Here is a 25866-nt window from a genome sequence, read left to right on the forward strand (position 1 = left end):
CAATTTATTTAATGTGATAGCCTATCAAAAGCTTTTGATACTATTTTAATATACCAAACAAACTCTTTAACAAACCCATGCTGACAATCATGGAGAATATTGCTGTTATCAATCCATTTCTGTATCCTGGTTCTCACTAATCTCTCCAATACCTTAACCACAATTTCAAATAGACAGACTGACCTATAATTTGCAGCCACAACCTTATCACCACCATTTTATGCAGCAGAACAATGTTATGAGTTGAACATTGTTCTACTGCAACTCCCTTGCACATTCCTTTAAGACACATGATGATATGTCATCAAATCCTATTGCCTTATTGACATCAAACTTATATACTTTCTCACATACCACTTGCTCACTCACAATTAAAACATCTCTCCTATTTCTTCTACACTTGAATTTCTCATGATTTCTCATGAGATGCCTGGTTGGTCACGTGGATAGCATAGCATACCTGCTCTTCCAGCAGGTTGTGGGGTTGAATAGCATCTCAAGTGTGACTGCAAAAGTCTGCTCTAAAAAAAAGTACTTGCCACATATTTGAAAAAACTCTAGGGTTTAGTTTTTCTTGACCTGATTTGCTAATTTTCTCATACTGCACTTTTGCTGTCATTGCCAACTGAGTCACCATACTAGCCTGCTTTTTATTCTACTCATGCAATTGACTGTTACCATTATTCATCTTATACTGCCTCCACAGTATTCTCTTCTTCCAGATATCATCATGCTTAACCTCTCTACCGGCCGTGGTGGATAAAATAGTGATACCAAATTGCACTTTTTATCCATGTTATTCAATAAGTGTTACAGGATTGTATCCAGATTTTGCTGGATGTCTATAGACATCATGGCCGGTTGGAGTGTTAATCCCTTCATTCATGCATTTTGAGACCCATGAAATCCAGCCTTTTGACCTTCAGAATACAATTGCACAGTGAGGTTGTTATATATATCTTTTGCTCAGTTCCTATGCAGAATTTATCTCCCTCTCACTTGACTCCTCCTGCCATACTATAGCTCCAAGCGATCCCCAGCTTTTGGGATGGCTTGGAGCTATATAATCACCAATTTTGTAGTTCCACATATATCCTTTCCCACAGAAGTCTTCATATGACTGGCAACCACCCATGTAATGATATCAATATCACTCTCACCAACTGTGAATGATGATGTGACACTCCACTCATAATCACATCCTCTGATGAAATAATTAGATCTAAGACTCTTGATCCTAGCATATCCTCCCTTACATACTGCCTAAGATAGTTGTATATGAAGAACTCACAAAATTCATTTTCTTTATACCCAAATGCTCTGTCTCTTCATTCTAATCTATACTATCATAATTAAAATCAAACATAATGAACATCCTGTTTGCTAACTCAAATTGTGTATACATTTTTTCATCACCACTCCTGCACATTCCCTAGCCCATAGCAGCATCTAACTGAATATTTCTTGTCAATGTCCACCTCACACTATTAGTGACTCAAAACTATTGCTACTATTTCTCTCTCATATCTCCACCTTATGCAGACATAATTTGGCTGTTATCAATGGCACTTCTCCCTTTTAGTCCTCTCTATTCTTCTCATGAAAAACACCATACCCTCCCATTTCTATTCCCATTAGGATATCATCCTTATCCAATCATGTTTCACTTATTCAACAATTTTTGGGTGAATAAATTCAACCTGCAAAACCGTTTCATCTCCCTTATTTGTGATGCTCCTGACATTTGTAAATAAACACAGCAATTCACTTTTAAGTCTATAACTAGTCCTACCCATACACAGTGGCTGTGATTTTCCCACACTTAACCATTCCTAATTGCCTTTATAACCACTTACCCTATCTCCTCAGACTTAACTACATCCCTTACATCCCAGGCATATCCATTCCTGTACTGGATATCTCATACACACATTCACTACTACTTCTAACATACACTCTCCTCATACTGTGTTTCCCTGTCCACCCTGACTCCCCCAATCTCCATGTCCATCTTCCATTTTTGTTTTCTTATCATTATCTCTCACATTACTACTATTATTATCATTTACAACCACTTCAGTCTCATCTGTTTCTTTCTCTTGTTCTTTTGCTTCACCTCTTACTTCCTCTGCTCTCTTACTCACATCACTCACTGCTCCTCCTCACATCAAGTCTCTCTAATTGACTCATGCCAAATCCATTTAGATGCAGCCCATCACTTTAGTATGAACCTATCCTTTCCTTAGATGCATCCCACACATACAAACTCCACTCCCTTCTCCTCACACAGCTCTGCCAACATACTATTCGTGATCCCTGCTTTTCTTCTCAACTCACCACTATCATACCTCAGCAACACACTGACTACCTTTCCAACCATATTGTTATCTTTAACTCTCCTCAACAACCTCCTGATATCCATCTCATTCTCCTCATGTCCAACCAAGTCATTTGTTCCAACAACCACTACCAACTCACTTGCTCGTCTTCTTATATATAATGAATCAATTACAGAATCAATTTTCTGTTAATTGTTCCTCCTGGAAAGCACACTATAGGGTATCTCTCATTTACCACATCTCTTTATTCAAGTTATTCATCACCTCAGCTTCATTGCTTTCCTTCATCCTAATCTTTTGCACTCTGATCCTTATCCACCACTTTTCATCTCACTTCTCATTCTGATCAACTAACTTTTCAAGTCTTGCATCCTGGAAATTACAGTCATTCATTTCTTTAATTTTCTCCTTCCCACTTTTCTTCATTTCCAGTGTCAACTGCTTCCTTTCTGTAATTCATACATTCATTTGCTTCCACAATTATTTCATTTAATTAACCATTTTAACATTTACTGATAACTCATAGCCTAAAAGAATATCACACTTTTGACATATCCATGCCCTCTCTCTCGTCTTCTGTTCAGACTTGTCACACGTCTTCCCTCTGGCTGCTTTTCCTTCATGGTCTATTGCAAACCCTAAACACACAGACCAATACATACATAAAAATTCATACCACCATCCAGCACAAAAACTAGGGGTCATCAGCACCCACTGAAATATGTAACCTTAACAATTTGCTCCAATGAGTAGGCACTGAACAAAAAATGTGAACTTTTTACCAAAGCATTTATAAAAAAATGACTACAATAAAAAAAAAACAGTTCACAAGATCCTAAACAAAAATACCATTAAAAGCAAAAAAGATCACAAGAATGCCATAGCCATACATTAGGGGCCTATCAGACAAAATATATAGATTACTTTATAAATATGATATTAAGACAGCTTTCAAACCTCCTGCAAAATGAAGAAATTTACTCAGCTCATCCCAAGATCCTTTTCCATACCTTGTCCACCCAGGGGGTTTACAAAATTCAGTGCACCTGCAACCTACCCTACATAGGGGAAACAGGAGGCAGCATCCCAATAAGAAAAGAGGAACATAAATCATCATCATCATCATCATCAAATTCCTGCCATGTACCCTCAAGGGGTGTACAGGATATGATAGTACTACATGAAAAAAATTACATCATTATTAATTTCCTATCTAAAATTTTCCTCCAAATCAGTCTGTTACTTGTCAAGACTCCAACATTATCAGATCTTATATTTCTATCATCTAAGGCACTTTATACCGTATCAATCCACCTATATCTTGGTCTTCCTCTGGGTCGTTTTGCTGCCAACCTGGCAGAGAACACTTGTTTTGCTAATCTTTCCTCGCCCTTTCTGTTTAAGTGACCATACCACCTGAGATTAGCTCTGCTAACGCATTCCTGGATGCTGACAATGTAAAGTTCTTTCCTAATATCCTCGTTTTTAATATGATATTGCCATTGATGCCATCTGTTCACGCCTATAATCTTTCTCAGGACTCTCATATCTGCGGTCTCTAGTCTTTGGTCAAGTGTTTTACTTCTGACCCAGCTCTCAGATCCATAAGTTAAAACTGGTTCGAACACTGTCTTGTATACAGCTAATTTAGTGTTCCGACTAATTTCTCTCTTATTCCATATGAATTTATTCAATTGACTTCCCACCAAACCAGCTTTCCTGATTCTGTTGTCTATTTCTATATTTAATTTACCATCTTCAGTAAAAATCGTGCCTAAATAGCTGAAATGTTTTACTTGTTCCACAGGTTCTCCATTCACAACACAGTTGACATTTTCAATGATTCTGCCTATTTTCATTGTCTTTGTCTTTTTATTGCTGACCTTCATACCATATCTATTACAACAGCTATTCAATTTAGTTAGAGAATCTTGCAGACTTGTAGTGGATTTATTTAGAAGTATAACATCATCCGCATAAAGGAAAGAGCTGACATTAACATCTCCAATTTTGATATCCTGTTTAATACCACTTTCCTTCATAATGTGATCCATATAGATAATGAATAACAGAGGGGATAATGTACATCCTTGTCTCACACCAGATTTAACATTAAACCATCTTCCTGTACTTCCTTCAATTCTAACTGCTGACTTACAACTCAAATAAAGACTAAGTATTGCTTGATATAATGCCCCATTGACACCATATAACTGAAGCGTATTGAATACCTTCTCTCTTGGCACCTTGTCATATGCCTTTTCAAATCGACAAAACTTAAATACAGATCTTTGTTATATTCCTTTCTCGACTATTTGTTGTAAAGTGAAGATCTCATCCTGACAGCCTCTATTTGGCCTGAATCCAGCTTGTTCTTCACCAAGCTTTTCTTCCACAATTCTTCTCAGCCATTTCTCAAGTATACTTGCATAGATCTTGCTAGGAACACTCATTAGGGAAATACCTCTATAATTCTCGCATGCAGTTTTGGTCTTTTTTGTTTTTTCCCCTTTTTATATGGGTACTATGAGAGCTCTACTCCAATCATCGGGAATTCGTCCCTCTCTCCAGGCTTTCTGAACTATGCAGTGCAGCCACTGTAAGACTCTTATACCACCATACTTCAGCATTTCTAGTCAAATATCATCTACTCCTGCTGCCTTTCCACATTTCAAGCCTTTGAAGGCTTTTTCTACTTCAATTATGGATATGTATTCCTGACTGCATTCATGGTTAGTGTTTTTTTACGACTGTACTATCACTGCTTATTTCATTTAGCAGTTTTTCAAAGTAATTACTCCATACTACAAGGATATCTTTTTCTCCAGTTTTCATGTCAAATTTATCATCTCTAACTCCTTTTACAGCACTCTTTCCTCCATTCCTAAGCTTCTTCAACATCCTCCAGAATATTTTGCCACCTCTTGATATTTATTTTCTATATTCTTGCCAAAGTCTTCCCATGACTTTTGTTTAGCTAGTTTTACACAGTGTTTAGCATTCTCGCATTTGTCTCTGTATTCTCTAAGAGCACCAGCTGACTTATTTGACAGGAACTTTTGATATGCTTTCTTCTTTTCCTTCACTGCCTCTTTAACTTCCTGTGTCCACCAGGGAGTTCTGATTTTTCTATCCTTACAGACAACCTCACCACATGCCTCTCTGGCAGAATCAATCAATGTTTTCTTCAGAGTTTGCCACTGAATCTCCAAGGTTTGATTCCTGTTATCAAACTCTTTCATTTTTTCTTCAATAATCTTTGTGTATTTTAGTCTATAGTTCAAATCTGAGCGCTGCTCAACTTTTATTAGCTTTAAAACTTTCTTACATGTTATTCTTTTCACTATGAAATTCAATTTTATCTTGCTCAAGACTAAATAGTGATCACTTACAATTTCAAATCCTCTGTACACTCTGGTGTCCTGCACCAGGGAGAAAACATCCCTCTATCAACAATAACATAGTCAATGAGACTTTTCTTATTCCTAGCCTTTTCTATCCATGTGAATTTGTGCACATTTTTATGTTGGAACATGGTGTTAGTAATAACCAGTCCATGTCCTGAGCAGAAATCCAACAGATATTTGCCATTATTATTAGCTTTGCTCTTTTCTCCAAATTTTCCCAAAATATTTTTGTATGTCTCACAATCATTTCCTACTCTGCTATTTAGATCCCCAACAAGGACCAACTTTTCATTTTTCATTGTGTCGGTTGCTTTTTCTAAAGCCTCAAAAAATTCCTCCACTTCTACCTTAGTAGAACCTTCTGTGGGAACATTGGCACAAATAAGTCTCATTGTCCAGTTCCCCATTCTCATATTTGCCCACATTACTCTACTTGAGACTGACTGCCATTCAAGAAGATTAGCCTCGTATTTTGTGTTGAATACTATGGCTACTCCTTCTTTTCCTTGATTGCCATTGCCTGAATATAACATTTGGTATTTATTGCTCAGAAAGATCTCACCAGTTTTGGTCTTTTTTGTTTCAGTCACCCCTATTATGTCGATCTGGTACTTATCTAATTCCTCAGCTAGCTCCATTTCTTTGCCATTCAGGCTTCTTACGTTGATTGATAGTACCGATCTTTAACTCTGGTGATGTTGAGTTGGGGTTTGTTTTCAGATTTGTTCCAGTAGCTGACTTTTTGCTGTTCGTCCTGGTTCCCTGGCGAAAACAATGGGGGCCTTGTTTAACCGGACGACGCCCCAGCCGGCATGAAATTTTGTCATGTTGTACATTTTTTATTTTGGTTTAACCAATAAGAATATAATTTGGTCGGCTAAATCCCAAATTGCCAGCCCATCCTCGTTCGTTCAGTATCCAAATAGATACCCAACAGGGTGCACCACGAGAAGGTGAGGAGTGGACATTAGGTCAGAAGCCCTGGTCGGTACTCCGCATTCCTTTAAAGGCTATGCGGAGGTCTCCTCTCAGTTATACAACTTTGACCCTTAAGCACCCCCATTTAGGAACATAAATGCCACATTAAATTCCTCCACTATGGTAAAACAGGTCTATCTGACCATGCACTTCAAACATGTCACAGAATCAACTAGAAAGGCACTAAGTCCCTACACTGCACCAAAACCTGGTTTGAAATAAAGTTCAAAGAAGCCTGTGATATGCTGAAACATCATCTGAATCTAAACAAAGATGATGATTAATAATTCCAAGAATCTGGAACACTTATCTTCAACCCATATAGTATCCAGAACGATTCCAACACAACAGAAGAAATCCTTAATATGAGAGAACTATAGAAATAGTTCAGTGTAGTTCCACTATAATTTTTTTTAATCATCTATATATTATTATACTAATATGTATAAAAAGTTTATTTTCTTTTGTGAATTAATTTTGAATTTTGTATATATTTTATTTAGTAATACTTTTATTTAATTTAATTTTGTTTTGTTTGATTTATTTATTTTTTCACCAGAGGTCAGACCAGGGTAAACAATTAACAGAGCATTTAGATTTATCTTACTTTTGTGTAGTGTCATGTAGTTTGTGTCCTGTACAATTGTATGTTTTCCTGATGATGACCTCAATACAGAGTTTGAAATGCTATGTATTATTTTCTTAATCATAAGTAAAGTAATAACTCCAACATGTGTATTTTTGTCTCCATAAGTTCTTCACTATGACGACCATGTAACTTTAAAAGAAATCAATGACAATACTGGAATGCTAACAAGTAATAGACTAATTTGGAGGAAAACTGTTGATAGGAGATTATTAAACCTCTCATGAATAAGGGCCTCAGATGAGGCCCTTATTCGTGAGAGGTTTAATAATCTCCTTGTGGTTTCTAAGGACACTTTGGTCTCCCCAGAGACCAAAGTGTCCTTAGAAACCACGCCAGATGGCAGGAGTTTCAACAGAGTTACAGGAATACCAATCTCTCTGCAGTGCATGGTGGTATCAAGGAGGAAGTGAAAAGCTGCTGTTTTGTTGATTTGAATTTGGTTATTTTATGAGTCTTCTGGAATGGTTAGTATGGTTTTATATATTGTTATACCTTGTAGATGAAGTGTGAATATTTAATTTGTTCATGTTTATTACCATATTCATAAAACGAACTTGAAAACAACCTGTCCTCACATGAAGACAATATGTTTGTAAGGTAATCTATGCAGCAAATAGTTTGAGGTTAGAAAGTTCTTGTACAATATTTTTATAATTTTATTTATTTTATTTTTGCAAACATAAATGAATAGTGTGTTAATTGGCATTATCATCTCTTTTACAGATGGATAACCAAACATAAAAAAGCCTATTACCACAAGAGACTTGCTGAAGAGGAGATTGAAAACTGTTGGAGGAATCTGAAGATGGTTTGGAACTGAGTGATTCTGATGATCCTACAGAGAGTGACAGTTCAAGTGAAGACAGTGATGCTCAGTGTTCTTCCCCTGTTGGTCAGACTCACAACGTTCAAAAGCGTGCAAAATACAGCAACAGCTGTTAATCATAAATGTGTGCAAAATACAGCAACAGCTGTATTTTGCACACTAGCTGGACATTGAACATATGCCATTGCAGAGACAACCAGTGTGGTTTAGTGAGAAAGATAATCCCTTTGGGGGCACTGAACCATAGTTTAGAGGAAAACACCAAGTAAATATTCACGGAGAGCGCCCTGTAAATTAGTGCTTCCCAAACTTTTGGATGTAAAAGCCCCTTTGGAAAATTAAAATATTTCACGGCCCCCCCATCGAAAAAAAAAATTCATATTACAGACATATATTATTATAATATTTGTTGTATTTATATTCAATATAAAACATACACAGCGAATAATGCAAAAATCAAATAAAAATATTACATTTTTAGCATCTTACATACACATTTGACATGGCACACTTAGTCTTAAAAATTTTAAATTTGTTTTCATTATTTCACAGGCCCCCTCAACAAAACTAACGGCCCCCAAGGGGGCCACAGCCCACAGTTTGGAAAGCGCTGCTGTAGATTATTTTTCACAGCTGTTTCTAGATGAATTGATGGATGAAATTGTGAAACAAACTAATCTGTATGCATGCCATAAAGGCAAAGATAATTTAGCACTTATTGTGACTGAACTCAAAATTTACCTTGGAATTGTATTTATACTTGTCATGAAATACATAAAATACTCACGTGTAAGGCAGTATTGGTCTTCTGAACATGGATGTTATAACTGATGCTATGTCAGTTAACAGATGGGAGGACATAAGGCGATATTTGCAAATTCTAATTGTTCTAATTTTTTGTACGTACTAAGTAATCCAAATTTCGATCATTCATGCAGAGTTTCAGCAAAATATAAATTGTTTATAATCTGTTTTGTCATACTTGTAATATCTTTCAATGAAAATAAATTCCTTACCATAGAAATATGTCCGTAGTCTGTTGGTGTTAGTGCATGATGTCCTCAGATGAGGACATCATTTTTTATATGTACAGGACATAAATTTAGCAAAATTAATGAATTCATGGTAATACTGTAATATTAAATGGTACTGTATCATGCCATTATAATTTTTTATAAATGAATACAAAAATTCATGTATGAGAGGGTTAATAATGTGATCTTAATCATGTCATAGTTGCCTGAACATCTCTTGATGGTGTATATATCAAAAAATTTTATGATAGTTTTTTTTTTCTCCCTCCCAACTCAGAAATGTGATGTTAGCTTTCTCATGTAATTCAATTGCGAAGTAAGACATACATAATCAGTATAACCATAAATCTTTAATTCTGGATCAAAACAATAGTTATCTGTACAGAAAAGAATCATAAAATTAATTAAGTACAGGTAGTTCCTGACTTTATGAGTTAATTCATTTTGCATGCATGCGCAGAAAACAAGAACGCATAAAGCAGGAATTTATTTCTCGTAGGTATTAAAAACAGGGGCCATGTTCTCAAGAATGCTGTATGATCATAGTATTGTCAAAAAAGGTTCAATAAAACAACAGTTTATGCTTAAACAATTATTTATTTATCTATAGAAATGAAACTTAATTTTTTTTCAGAAAAATACGAAGTATGAAAATATAGCCTATAAAATCAAGTAAATTATGAATCATTTGTTTTCAAGACAGTCTTTTCTTTTCATTATAAATTTTGCGATAGTGGGCATAAGCATTTTTAAATTTCTAGCCAGATTTCTAGTGAGCTCAAAATTATGAATCTTGAGATTCAAAATTCTCAACTGCTTTTCTGAGTTGAAAAGCTTCGTCAAGCCCTTGAAAGTTTTGGAACAATTCCAATCTCAATCCACCAATTTACATAGCAACAACTTTTCATGTGACATTCTGTCAAATATCTTAGCAAACTTCGACAGTATTACAGTGTAGCCATTCCCTAAGCAGCTCAGCTATAACATTACAAAATATGAGCAAACTGCTCACATAGCTTCCCTTTAGTAAACTCATATTGTTCCTTGCAAAGAATACCTTGTTTGTCAACTTATTTCTGCATGTGAGTTCTTACCAACTTTTCTAAAATCTTGACTACCATCAACCAAAGTACTGATAGGTCAAAAGTTAGATCACTTTTTACCACCTTTGTACAATGGGATTATATCCATTCTTCCTATTCTGTGGGATCAATTCTGAGCTGAAACTCAAATTATACAACAATGTAAGGCCAAAATCAATTGTTCAGATGAACACTCCTTTATCTGAACAACTCAGAATTCAATCTCAGCTGAATTCTGATTCAGGAGATAAAATAACTTCAGAACTTTCTCTTGCACCCCTCTCTGTCTCTCATCATCTAAGTTAGCGGCCACACTGTGGCAACTAAATTTGTCCATCCATTTTGCTCCCATCTATGTTTTCAAACTCCAGAGACACACATTCAGATACTATATGATTTAAACAGCTTTTCAAAGCTTCTGCATCACTGATATCTTTCTCAATTCAGTAATGGCGCCATGGAAATGAACAGTTTTCTCCTGAGTTTGTCATAATTTCCAGCTTGGTAGTTCAGCATGTTACCTTTCTGAATTGGAAGAGTCACATACTAAGCTACTTCCTAAATTACTATGGCACGATCACCAAAGTGTGGCAAAACAGTCATATCCTTAAATGAGGTCCTTTATTATGATCAAATCTAACATTTTTTTACCATGAGTTGATTCTTTCACACATTGCTTGAGAAAGATGTTTTACAACTGCTCCATAAATTTTTCTTCTTTGTTAGTGTGCATTTTCTCTGCTATCCAATCAATGCTTGTATAATTTAAGTCACACATCATGTTACTCAATCAGTTCTTATCAGGGTAATTGGAGATGCATTCATTGTCAAGCTATTAAACTGTGAAGTCTGTTTATACTCTGCCATATATTTCATTCTGAGCATTTCCACTTCACACCAGATAGGCTCAATGGAGAAGTATTACTATGACTGCTTTCATGAGTTTCTGCTCTAACTGATTCCAAGTCATCTGATAACATTAGCAGTATCCCCCCCCCATCACTTCTGTGATTCCAGTTACATCTTACTCTGAGACTAGGCTTCAATGATGCCAATAATCTTACACCATAATGTATTCACCAAGGCAACACAAACTCAACCCCCTTTGTTCTTGATAATTTGTGTACAGACATACAAAGCTCCTCCTGAATTTTTTGTATACTTACATCTGCAGTCTAGACCCAGTTGGGCAACTTGCTCTTTTCCATTCAAGCACACTTAATAAGTCCAAATCCAAAGTGTACATGTCACCCTTCCACCAGATTCATTACCATGTTCATTGACATTAATATCATTATCATATTTGCATACCTTAACTGAATTTAAATGCAAACATGCGTGCCCACACACACACACACACAAAATTCAATCGCATACTTACCCTTGAGCATTTGAGACTTGCAGCACCAAACTCTTCCTCTTCTTCCTCCCCACAAACTCCTTCAGAGCTTGTAGAATGAAGTGAACTTAGCGATACACTAGGACTGTGTTGCCTATCATATGGCCACTTTGAGGTCTAAAGGAAGTATAAAAAAAATATAACTTGTGTAATTTTTATTTTTACGGCTATTTTGCCTGCTTTTGTTTATGTAACATGAGAGTTTTCCCAGAAATAATACCTATATAACTTGTGTAAGTTTATATAAGCAATTGACAAACATAAACCATGACAGACAATTTTCATATTATCTACATTATCTTTATGGATAGAATTATTATTATCTAGGGAGTCAAGAACTCATCGTGAGAGGCCATACATCACCTATACCAGCTGTCATACCTTCTTTTAAACTCATTCACACTGGATATATTCACTACGTCAACAAGCAAACAGTTCCACTCATGGTTCCATCTATGAGAGAAAAATCTAGCTCTTTCCCCCTTTCTAAACTTTACTTCCACAGATACCCACCCCTCTTGTATCCTCTCCATTTTCCATATAATGAAAAATTTTAATCAACCAATATCCTATAACACCCTCTCAAAAGTTTATAGACCACTATCTTATCACTCTACTTTCTTCTCTCTACCAGTGTCTGAAGTCCACATACTTTCAATCAAACCTCATAATCTATATTCCATAATCCCAATATCATCTTTGTAACTCTTCTTTGCAACCTTTCTACACCTTCATCCCTTTGAACCCAGGATACCAAATCAGAGGACTGTAATCCAGGTGTGGTCATATCAAGACCTTGTAAAGAGGCAAATGGCTTTCATATCCTAACATGTCAATGTTCGTTTTAGCAATGCAATTATCCTCCGAGTTGTAATTTTTGTTATACGACCTTTGAACTTCAACTTTCTATCCACCAATTTCTATTAACTCCAAGAGATTTAGTCTCATCAGTTATGACAAGCATAATCCCACCGATATAATATGCTGCTGATATCATAATCATGCTAAAGTGCACAACTTTACACTTACTAACATTGAATTGATAGCCATTACTGTTTACCCACACGTCCAGTCTATTCAAATCATTTTGTAAGTCCTGGATATCAGTAGCATTCCTAATTGCCCTGCCTATCTTTTCATGATCAGCAAACAATTGAATATTTCCTGTCAAGTCCATTCCAGTATCATTAATATATAAAGTGAACAACAATGGTCCATGGACTGATCCTTACAGTACTCCACTGGTCACCTTAAATCTGACAGATTCACATCCCCAACATACCATTTTCTGATACCTGTCCATCAACTGCCCACTTATCCAAGCCAATATTTATATCTCATATTCTCAAGTTTATGCAATGGTCTTTCTTGTGGTCCTATCAAATGGCTTAGCAAAGTCAAACAATCATAGTATATCCATTCACTTTATCCAACTCAGCTGTAACATTATTATAAAATATGAGCAAATTGTTCAGATATGACCTCTCTTTAGTAAACCCATGCTGTTCCTTGCAAAGTATATCTTGTTGGTTCTTACCATCTTATCTAAATCTTTACAATTACTCCAGAGATACTGAGAGGTTGATAGTTAGACACATCAGTCTTTGCAACACCCTTGTGCAATGGCATTGTTATATATTCTTTCCACTCCTGTAGAATGTTTCCTGAGTTAAGACTAAAAATTATACAAACATGTCAAATGCCTACCCAGTTCAGCTCAACATTCCATTAGTACATGTGTGGATATATCATCTGTCCTAATTGCAAAATTCTTATTAAGGTTATGCAACAGCCCTAGAACCTCTCTCTCTCTCATGCACCTCTATTCTCTTCATACAATGTAGCAGCACTGTGTTACATAGACCAAGTTGATAGATCTTGGTGAAGTGAGCACTCTTTATTTGAACTACCTCAATCTGCTTCTGATACTAGGGTACCTACTGTCTACATTCAGTAAAGTTATTCTTTTTGCAATCATTCTTTCTTTTACTTGCAGCATAATGAAAAAATTCTTTTGGGTTATCTTTAGTTTGTGCAGCCAATTTCTTTTCATACTACATATCAGCTTTTAGTATAATACTCATGACTTTTCTGGATTGAGCTTTATATATTTGATAATACCTCTCTCTTATTCTCCTGATACTCTTTTCACATAATCTTCTTAGGGATTTAATTGCATAATGAGACCAGTGGAATATCTATTACCATAGATATCCGATATACAGATATTGCTGCTCAGCATTTTTTGCTAAGATCAAAGTGCAGAATGACAACTGTACCACATTAAACACAAATTTCTTATACAGATATTTCATCTTATTTATTGTAAGACATCATCAGCATGAACAGAAAATATCAATAAGGAATTTGAATAAGAAACAGTAAAGTGCATGCATTAACATTGGAATTCCTCTACGTATAGTCATGTATGCATAGATTAACACTCTTCGGCTGAAAATAAAAATTAAAATTAGATCAGTTATACAAAAAACTATTTCTTTAATATAAGTTGAGGATGACAATTTCCCATACTTCAGGAATAGTAAGGCCATTATTATGATTGAGGTTCTTCTTCATCTTCTCTCCCGTAGTCTTAAATGGACCGTTGAGTCACTCATGGATGGTAGATGATGTTCTTTGTTAGCCTCCTCCAATCATCTTGGTCTCTTGTTCTTGATCTCAGTTGAGAAAGGGAGGAATTTGTCCATTTTTTGATGTTATCAGTCTATTTTAATCGACGTCGGCCCCTAACCCTTGATCCCAGAATGATTTCCTCTAGTGATTGCTTTGGAATGCCATTAGCCCTCTCTACCATCTCCAAACCATTTCATCTGTCTTCTTCTGATGACTGTCAGAACATTTTCCCTTTTTTTACCATCTATTGAATCAATCAGTTTTCGGACATTTTCATTGGTTTCGTGAGCAGTATAGGGAATTCTCAAAAGTCTTCTGTGAGTTTTCATTTCAAAAGACAGGAGTTTCCTCTCATCTTCCCTCAATAAAGTCCAAGCCTCGCAACCATACAAGAGGATAGAATTCACCCAAGTGTCAATTAGTCTTAGTCTGGTTGTCATTGCTATTCTGTTATCTCTCCACAATGGTTTTAACTTCCGCAGGGCCACAGTTGCCTTAGCAATTCGGTATTTAATGTCAGTTTTTGAGTGACCATCTTGACTCAGCTTATGTCCTAGATCAGTGCTTCCCAAACTTCTGGATGTCAGGGCTCCCCTTTGCAAAAATTAAAATATTTCACGGCCCCCCCTCGAAAAAAAATCGTAATAGAGAGATATATTATTATTATATTTATTGTATTTATATTCAATACAAAACATACACAGCGAATATTGCAAAAATCAGATGCATATATTACATTTTTTGCCTCTTACCGTTTGGTTCTGAAGACGATGCTGGCTGTTCTGGTAAAATATGAAATACTGTCCTTTTTTTTTGAGTCTGTTTCTGCTTCTTCTGATTGTTCGCGAGAATTTTTTTTTTTCGTTTTTTATCAGCCACTTATCCATCTCAGGGTTAAATTTTTTAACGTAGAATAGATCAAATAATATCACCACTTACCGATACTGGTACACCACAGACCGATAACATGAAATTAGTGAATATTACCTGAATAAGGGAATCCCCGGACCAGGAACATTTTTCTCTTTTGTGACTTTTCTCCCTTTAAGGTAATTAAGCCTAACGTGAAACAGACAGCAAAGGCAGGTTATTAAAACATGCACATGATTGGTGCAGTATTAACAAAAGATCGCGCAACTGAAAGATAAAAGCATAGCTGACAATTGAGTTGAAATGCTAACTCTCTTCAACCGAATTCCATATGTGAAACTGCCATAACATTCATTATATATATATATTACTTAGTTTTAACACTTTTACGAATTTTAACACGTTCGGTTGAATTTTATTGCTGCCTTGGGAAATCGAACTCACACACATCTAATTAATAACAATAGTTTTTAGTTAGATACTGTGTTTGCCCATGCAACATATGGTTTTGTTTCAATCTATACAGCATAGTTTCTGTATGAGGGGACATGTGATTCATTAATTAGTGTGTTTTTATTCCAGTTGTCTCTAATTGCACCATTTGTTGAGAAATATATTACACAGACTCCTCATACCTTATTCACTGGCATAATAAAAGTACTTGTTTTTATTGCCTCTGCAGTATAGTGGCTGTTAGGGAGGTGTGTTGTTTACCACTGCAAGTGAGTTACTATCTCCCCATATGAACTTGTTTAAGCTTTTTTTCATGTGTGAAGTATATGCGAAACTTTTATTGGTAACAGAAAACTAGCTCGGATGACAGTGATAATATAAAACGAGTTTTGATATGTATATAAAGTCAATATCAACAGTCCCTGATTACGAATGCGTTATGAAAGGGACAGAAAGATTTGGAACTTCCCTGGAGAGCATTCGAAGTAAATACAATTAACCACTGCTTTGAAATGAAACATATGAATAAGCAATATTTACTAATATTCATTAAGCGCTGAAATACGCAGGAAGCAAAGTTTGTGAACCAACACCAATGTGTGAATTTTTCCATTAAAATATAAAAAATAACAAAAAAGAAATAATAAAAGTTAAATACGTTTCTTTTAAAATAAATAAAATCTACTTAGTCTTAAAACATTTTAAATTTGTTTTCATTATTTCACGGCCCCTCAACAAAACCTACGGCCCCCAAGGGGGCCTCGACCCACAGTTTGGGAAGCGCTGTCCCAGATAACTGAAACTTGTTTACATTCTCAATTTGTATCTTTAAGGGTTCAATGTTTGATTTTATTCAACATAGTATTCAACACTAAATACGAGGCTAATCTTCTTGAATGGCAGGCAGTCTCAAGTACCTCTCTACCATCTCCAAACCATTTCATCTGTCTTCTTCTGATGACTGTCAGAACATTTTCCCTTTTTTTACCGTCTATTGAATCAATCAGTTTTCGGACATTTTCATTGGTTTTGTGAGCAGTATAGGGAATTCTCAAAAGTCTTCTGTGAGTTTTCATTTCAAAAGAAAGGAGTTTCCTCTCATCTTCCCTCAATAAAGTCCAAGCCTCGCAACCATACAAGAGGATAGAATTCACCCAAGTGTCAATTAGTCTTAGTCTGGTTGTGATTGCTATTCTGTTATCTCTTGACAATGGTTTTAACTTCCGCAGGGCCACAGTTGCCTTAGCAATTTGGTATTTAATGTCAGTTTTTGAGTGACCATCTCTTGACTCAGCTTATGTCCTAGATAACTGAACCTTGTTTACATTCTCAATTTGTATCTTTAAGGGTTCAATGTTTGATTTTATTCAACATAGTATTCAACACTAAATACGAGGCTAATCTTCTTGAATGGCAGGCAGTCTCAAGTACCTCTCTACCATCTCCAAACCATTTCATCTGTCTTCTTCTGATGACTGTCAGAACATTTTCCCTTTTTTTACTGTCTATTGAATCAATCAGTTTTCGGACATTTTCATTGGTTTTGTGAGCTGTATAGGGAATTCTCAAAAGTCTTCTGTGAGTTTTCATTTCAAAAGAAAGGAGTTTCCTCTCATCTTCCCTCAATAAAGTCCAAGCCTCGCAACCATACAAGAGGATAGAATTCACCCAAGTGTCAATTAGTCTTAGTCTGGTTGTGATTGCTATTCTGTTATCTCTCGACAATGGTTTTAACTTCCGCAGGGCCACAGTTGCCTTAGCAATTTGGTATTTAATGTCAGTTTTTGAGTGACCATCTCTTGACTCAGCTTATGTCCTAGATAACTGAAACTTGTTTACATTCTCAATTTGTAAATTTAAGGGTTCAATGTTTGATTTTATTCAACATAGTATTCAACACTAAATACGACGCTAATCTCAAGTAGAGTGATGGGCAAATATGATAATGGGGAACTGGACAATGAGATTTATTTGTGCCTATGGTCCCACAGAAGCTTCTACTAAGGAAGAAGTGGAGGAATTTTTTGAGGCTTTAGAGAAAGCAACTGACACAATGAAAAAGGACAAGTTGGTCCTTGTTGGGGATCTAAATAGCAGAGTAGGAAATGATTGTCAGACATACAAAATTATACAGTACAATTGAGGTGAATAAAGGAAATGGCTATATTATGATACTGCTAGATTATATAAAAGTGTTAGCAAGAAAATTTACTACATGAAACTCTGTTACAACTTCCAAGTGTTAACCATTGGTTTCCCTTCTACTTCCCCCACCCCCAATGGCAACAAAAAATAGGAATGGATATCTTATACTTACAATATCGATACAAGGGTGGTTGATGGAGGGATACCAAAGAGTAGTATATGGAGGAGTAGAATCCAGGAGAACAGAGGTGACTATAGTATGCTGGAAGGCTTTGTGCTTGAACCAATGCCATTTAATTTGTACATGAATTATTCTTAGTCTATTCATGTTAAAACTTTATTTTCTTGCCCATGAAACTATGGAAATGACTTCTATTGGGATTTATTGATCAAGTATTTTTTAGAACAACTTTGTTTTACCAACTAGTTTCCAACTGAGGCTGTTGGCATCTTCAGGGTACATAACTGATATAAGGCACTTAAAGCTAAAAACTGTTACAGACTATAAATCAACCGATTCCAATTATATTTGACAAAACAGAACACGTAAAATACATGCATAGCGCGTGTATGATCTTACTTGTTGTTATTTAGGAACGTTCTATAATTGGCACTATAATTCAGTTCTTGTATGTTTAGATATCTAATAAGGGTCTTCCAGATCTCAGGCAAGATTAATCCTTAGTTCCTGTTAAGGTTTTGTACAGAACGGGCAACTGTTGTGGCTTCTTTAATAATTTGGGAGCAGAAATCCTCCTCTATGTAAGGAATGGAGCTTTTATCCCACTCTATGATATGGTTAGTTCTTGAGAAATGAAAGGATAAACCTGATTTTTCTTCTCTATTGTTATTAACGTCTCCAATTTGCTCCCTTTGTCTAATCTCAAGGCTTCTTGAAGCCTGGCTGATGTAATTTAAACTGCACGACCAGGGTATATTGTAAACTCCAGCATATTTAAAGAAAGGATGGCTATCTTTTGAAGATCTTAAGAGTTATCTAATTGTTTCTGTAGGTTCAAAAGTTACTCTTATTCTATGGGGTCTGAGGAGTCTTGCAACCTTATTAGAAACTGTCCTCACGTATGGAATGACGATTGTAGAAATATACTGTGTCATCTCTTTGTCTTTGTGGGGGGTCAGAGAAAAGTATCTTGTGGACGAGTCTCCAAGGGTGGCCATTCATGGTGAGGTTGTTAGATATTAGTGATAATTCATCTTGGATATTTTGTTGATCTGCTGTAATGTGGAAAGCTCACTTTTTTAGCATGTGTACAATGCTAAGTTTCTGAAAAATGTGGTGGGAGGAGCTAAAGTGCAAATAACGTTCTGTATTTGTGGGTTTTTGGTAAACTAAGAGGTTGAGATGATCATCGTTTGCTTCTTAATTAGAGTGTCCAGAAATGATAATTGGTTATCTTTTTCAAGATCTAGAGTGAATTTGATTGTATGGTGTAATGAGTTGATCTTGTTTAGAAAATCAAACAGGTCCTTTTTTGTGTGGTTCCAAACGATGAAAATATCATCTATGTATCTCCACCATACTGTTGGTTTAGGGTCTACTTGAGATAAAATTTTACTTTCAAGATCCTCCACAAAAAGATCAACACACGATGGTGAGAGAGGGCTACCCATTGCAAGGCCAGTCAATTGCTGATATATGGTTTTATTCCATAAGAAAAAGTTTGATGTTAAACAATGACCGAACAGGGAAGTGATATCTTGCAGAAATAAAAACTTCCTAAAATGTTGATAACTTCTTCCACAGGAATGTTAGTGAATAGAGATGTAACGTCCAGGCTTGCGAGTAGGTCCGTATTGGAGATGGAGATGTTGTTCAATTTTTTTTTACGAAATGTTGCAAATTTCGTATGTAAGCATCCGAATTATGGATGTGTTGTTTGAAGAGGCTTGCAAGGTGTTTAGATAACAGATAGGTGGGCAGTTGATACCGTCTACAATAGGGTGTAATGGTATTCTATCTTTGTGTACTTTTGGAGTGCCATATAGTCTTGGTGTTAGTGGATGCAAAGACTTCAATCTTCGTTTTAAATCTGTAGGCCAGTTCACCATGCGATGCAATAAATCATTGGTATCATTGTGATTCTTTAATGTTGGATCTGTGACTAGGACATGGTAAACGAACTTATCTGATAGTAAGTTGCTAATTTTATCTTCGTAATCCCTGGTGTTTAAAATCACTGTGCAGTTGCCCTTATCTGCTTTTAATATAATGATATCTTTCTTTTTCTTTAAACTATACATTGTTCTTTTTTCCAGAGGGGTGATGTTTGTGTTAGGAGTTCTTGAAGATGAGAGGATAACACTACTTTTTAATCTAAGATCATTAGCTGTGGGTATCGGTAACAACGAGATTGCATTTTCTATATTACAAATGATATCCACTTTAGGAATATGATCAGGTGTTATCGCAAAGTTAAAACCTTTCTTGAGTATAGAGATCTCTGGTTTTGTTAATACATGATCTGATAGATTAAAAATAACTTTGTTGTCTGTCTGGCAGAGAAGGTTTAGATTTAAAACATTTTGCATAAACATCGTTGAATTTTTTGATTTGGTTCTGTTTGCTTGTTATAAAGGCTTTCTCATAGCTAATATTGATCATTCTGTCTAGAAGTGACCATATATCTTGGTCTAAAGTACTAGAGATATCTTCAAAAAACTGATAACATTGTAAATCTATTTTGCTTAATAGAAATCTGGTGTGTTGTATCCGTTCACGTAAAAGTGCCAACGATGTTTTAAAATAACTATGTTTAGCTCATCTGGAATGGAATTGTTTCTTTAAAGATAGAAACTTGGGAATGATGTTGTTGTCCCGACATCTTTTCAAACAAATAAGATGATTTAATAGTCTGGCCTTTTTGCATTTTAAGAGTTCAAATCATTTGTAATATAGAAAAGGTAGTCTCGTTGTTACCGGAACCCACAGCTAATGATCTTAGATTAAAAAGTAGTGTTATCCTCTCATCTTCAAGAACCCCTAACACAAACATCACTCCTCTGGAAAAAAGAACAATGTATAGTTTAAAGAAAAAAAAAAAGATATCATTATATTAAAAGCAGATAAGGGCAACTGCACAGTGATTTTAAACACCAGGGATTACGAAGATAAAATTAGCAACTTACTATCAGATACGTCCGTTTACCATGTCCTAGTCACAGATCCAACATGAATCACAATGATACCAACGATTTATTGCATCGCATGGTGAACTGGCCTACAGATTTAAAACGAAGACTGAAGTCTATGCATCCACTAACACCAAGACTATATGGCGCTCCAAAAGTACACAAAGATAGAATACCATTACACCCTATTGTAGATGGTATCAACTCGCCCACCTATCTGTTATCTAAACACCTTGCAAGCCTCCTCAAACAATACATTCATAATTCCGATGCTTACACACGAAATTTGCAACATTTCGTACAAAAATTGAACAACATCTCCAATACTGACCTACTAGCAAGCCTGGACGTTACATCTCTATTCACTAACATTCCTGTGGAAGAAGTTATCGACATTTTAGGAAGTTTTTATTTACGCAAGATATCACTTCCCTGTTCCGTCATTGTTTAACATCAAACTTTTTCTTATGGAATAAAACCATATATCAGCAATTGACTGGCCTTGCAATGGGTAGCCCTCTCTCACCATCGTGTGTTGATCTTTTTATGGAGGATCTTGAAAGTAAAATTTTATCTCAAGTAGACCCTAAACCAACAGTATGGTGGAGATACGTAGATGATATTTTCATTGTTTGGAACCACACAAAAAAGGACCTGTTTGATTTTCTAAACAAGATCAACTCATTACACCATACAATCAAATTCACTCTAGATCTTGAAAAAAGATAACCAATTATCATTTCTGGACACCCTAATTAAGAAGCAAACGAATGGTCGTCTCAGCCTCTTAGTTTACCAAAAACCCACAAATACAGAACGTTATTTGCACTTTAGCTCCTCCCACCACATTTTTCAGAAACTTAGCATTGTACACATGCTAAAAAAGTGAGCTTTCCACATTACAGCAGATCAACAAAATATCCAAGATGAATTATCACCAATATCTAACAACCTCGCCATGAATGGCTACCCTCGGAGACTCGTCCACAAGATACTTTTCTCTGACCCCCACAAAGACAAAGAGATGACACAATATATTTCTACAATCGTTATTCCATATGTGGGGACAGTTTCTAATAAAGTTGCAAGACTCCTCAAACCTCATAGAATAAGAGTAACTTTTAAACCTACAGAAACAATTAGACAACTCTTAAGATCTCCAAAAGATAGCTATCTTTTCTTTAAATATGCTGGAGTTTACAATATACCCTGCTTGTGCGGTTTAAATTACATCGGCCAGGCTTCAAGAAGCCTTGAGATTAGACAAAGGGAGCACATTGGAGACGTTAATAACAATAGAGAAGAAAAATCTGGTTTATCCTTTCATTTCTCAAGAACTAACCATATCATAGAATGGGATAAAAGCTCCATTTCTTACATAGAGAAGGATTTCCGCTCCCAAATTATTAAAGAAGCCACAACAGTTGCCCGTTCTACAAAACCTTAACAGGAACCAAGGATTAATCTTGCCTGAGATCTAGAAAACCCTTATTAGATATCTAAACATGGAAGAACTGAATTATAGTGCCAATTATAGAACGTTCCTAAATAACAACAAGTGAGATCATACACGTGCTATGCATGTGTTTTATGCGTTTTGTTTTGTCAAATATAATTGGAATCGGTTGATTTATAGTCTGTAACAGTTTTTAGCTTTAAGTGCCTTATATCAGTTATGTACCCTGAAGATGCCAACAGCCTCAGTTGGTGAAACTAGTTGGGAAAACATAGTTGTTCTAAAAAAATACTTGATCAATTAATCCCAATAGAAGTCATTTCCATATTCTTCGTCTATATTTAAGTTGTCAACTGTTAGAATTGAAGGGAATACAGGAAGATGGTTTGATGTAAAATCAGGAGAAGGATGCACATTATCTCCCGTCTTATTCATCATCTATTTGAATCACATTATGAAAGAAATGTGACATTAAACCTGATATTGGAATTGGAGATATTAAACTTTGCTCTTTGCTCTATGCAGATGATGATGTACTTCTAAACACAACCAGTGCAAGTCTCCGGTATTCTCTAATTACATTTAATAACAGTTGTAAGAAATTTGGCATAAAAACCAACAATAAAAAGACCAAAAACTATGAAAATACATAGGAACATAGCAAACTTCCGTTGCATTCTAAATGGAGAGCCTATTATTTATTATTATTATTTATAGGGGTACTCCATGGAGTCAAACGACTCATCATAAGAAATCCACATTAACCATTAACACAATACCTATATATCATACATCTCATTAAACTTATTCACTCTTGGGGTGCTCTCAATCCATTCAATGCATTCACCACTCTCCAATGACCAGTCTAAAGAACCTAGTCAGCACACTTACTAACTACACTCATAGACAACTTCCAAGTGTTAGCTATTGTTTTCCTTCTACTCCCCCATGTATTGAAAATTTTCTTTTGTCAATCTTATAGAATTGTTCCAGTAACATGTAAGTTTCTATCACATCCCCTCTCCTCTGCCTGATCAGCTAAACTCTGCAACCTACAATCTATCCTCATAGGGAACATCATTCCACAGAAATGTCAAGAGCTTAGCCGCTTGTCTCTGAACCGTTTCCACTATCTCCTGATCTGCAAGAAACATAGATGATCAAATCTGTGCATAGTAATCAACATGTGGCAGAATCATAGCTTCATAAAAAGGGATAATCTCCTTATCTTTACTTGTCAGTATGCTCAACATTCAAGTAATCCTCTGAGCTATTTTTCCAACTATTGCAATAAGTCCTCTGAATTTCAAATCTCTATCCTCCACCACCACTATCCCCAGATCTCTAGCCTCATTAATTACCTGGAATCTAGTACCATCAATATGATACAAAGTATGTAACTCTTTCATCCAAAAGTGCATTACCTTACATTTTACAACATTAAATTGACAATTTTCTTTTGCCCATACTGTCAATTTATTTAAGTCATCCTGCAAAATATCTATATCACCTTTATCAACTATTGCCTTCCTCAGTTTTGCATCATCATCAAACAACTGAATATCTCTCCTCAAATCTTCTGCTATATCAATAATGTACAAATTAAAGAATAGTGATTCTAGGACAGAATATTTCCCACTCATTTGCCTTGATTTCACTCCACCATACACCACCTTCAGTCATCTGTCCATCAGCCATCCCCTTATCCATGCTACCAATCTCATATCCATTCCCATTTGCTCCAACTTATGTAATAAATTTCCACAAGGTATTCTGTCAAATGCCTATGCAAAATCCCACAGTATCATGGCATATCCATTTCCTTTATCCAATTCTGCTGTCATCTTATTATAAAATGTGAATAAATTACTGAGGCAGGACCTATCTTTTAAAAAGCCATGCTGTCCCCTATAGAGTATCATATTCATATCCAATAATTCATAAATTTTACTTTTAACTAACTTTTCCAATACTTTAATCACCACTCCAGAGATACCAATTGGTCTGTAATTTGCTACTTCTGTCAGAGCCACCTTTAGGTAATGAAAACTATCTTACCCTCTTTCCACTTCCTTGGAACCTTGCCTGAGCTGAGACGTACTTTGTCAGAGGCATTGCCAGTTCACTAGCACATGCTCATAGCACAGAAGCTGACATAACATCCAGGTCAACTGCTGTATTCACATTGATATTTTTCAATATACTGAGCACCTCCAGTTCATCTATCTCAATACTCACATCAGTCTCTGTCACCTCAGTAACTTTAAAGTTACAACCTGGGTGATATACAGGGTGTCCACAAATGTTTACCCTGATTATAATATATTATAACTCTTCAGTGGATACTTGAAATGGAACACAAAGTTAGACTTCAATGCATAACATATAGAAAAAAAAGTCAATGAACAATTTCAGCATGTGCACTGCCAGTAACATGTCTAGGGGTGTAATGTCCATGACCTTGGGGGCCATGTGATTGGACCATCTCTGCCAATCCAGTGATTTGGGAATTCTCGATTAAGACGATTGCGAACATCACGAAACCAACGGGGGGGGGGGGACTCCGTCCTGTTGAACGATAACATTTGGTTGCATCTCCTGTAACTGAGGAATGGCATAATTATTGAACATGTCTAAGTACACATTTCCATTAATTTATTTTTCAAGAAAGAAGAAAGGGACAATCACTCGATCATGCATTAGTCCACCCCACACATTGAGTTTTGGACTAACTCGAATGTGTTCTCTTATGGCATGTCAGTTTCAGATCCCTACATTGTGTCTGTTGACTACTCCACTCACGTAAAATGTTGCCTCATCAGAGAAACAAACATGCTGCAAAAAATCATTATCCTCATCGATGCAGTTCAAAATGAGGTTAGCAAATTCTTCATGCCTTGGACAATCATCTGGTTTTATCTCCTGGACAATTTGGACTTTGTAAGCATACAATTTCAAACGTTTGCATACACTTTGTGGTACGCAAACACTGGCACTGTAACTGGCGATTTTGTTTCTGCTAGCCACAGAACACATTGGACTTTTTCCTGTACTGAAGCCATTTTTAAAGAAATTCAGCAGCAGTGCTCCTGGTTGCAAAAGCAGTATACTGAAGATACCAGTATGGAAACTTTATGAATGCCCAAGTTTACCTGCAACAAAATTTATTCAGTTAGTTTCATTGTTAAAATATTATAGCCAGTTGAAATCAGGGTAAACATATTGCAATAAGTCCTCTGAATTTCAAATCTCTATCCTCCACCACCACTATCCCCAGATCTCTAGCCTCATTAATTACCTGGAATCTAGTACCATCAATATGATACAAAGTATGTAACTCTTTCATCCAAAAGTGCATTACCTTACATTTTACAACATTAAATTGACAATTTTCTTTTGCCCATACTGTCAATTTATTTAAGTCATCCTGCAAAATATCTATAT

At 35.8% G+C, this 25866-nt stretch overlaps 1 protein-coding gene across 6 annotated transcripts in view; it reads right to left on the reverse strand.

Annotated features, from left to right (window-relative positions):
- Positions 1-25866, reverse strand: part of LOC150109601 (uncharacterized) — a 426121-nt gene that overhangs the window by 64939 nt on the left and 335316 nt on the right. For all 6 annotated transcript variants that reach the window (XM_090413762.1, XM_090413780.1, XM_090413753.1 and 3 more), the window contains one exon: positions 11697-11831. In XM_090413762.1, coding sequence (XP_090269888.1) covers positions 11697-11831 — 135 coding nt within the window. The remainder of the gene's footprint in view (positions 1-11696; positions 11832-25866) is intronic.

The sequence above is a fragment of the Typopeltis vanoorti genome, chromosome 2 (genome assembly GCF_054136105.1).
Source record: "Typopeltis vanoorti isolate ZY-2024b chromosome 2, IOZ_Tvanoo_1.0, whole genome shotgun sequence".
In the NCBI taxonomy this organism is placed as follows: domain Eukaryota; kingdom Metazoa; phylum Arthropoda; class Arachnida; order Uropygi; family Thelyphonidae; genus Typopeltis; species Typopeltis vanoorti.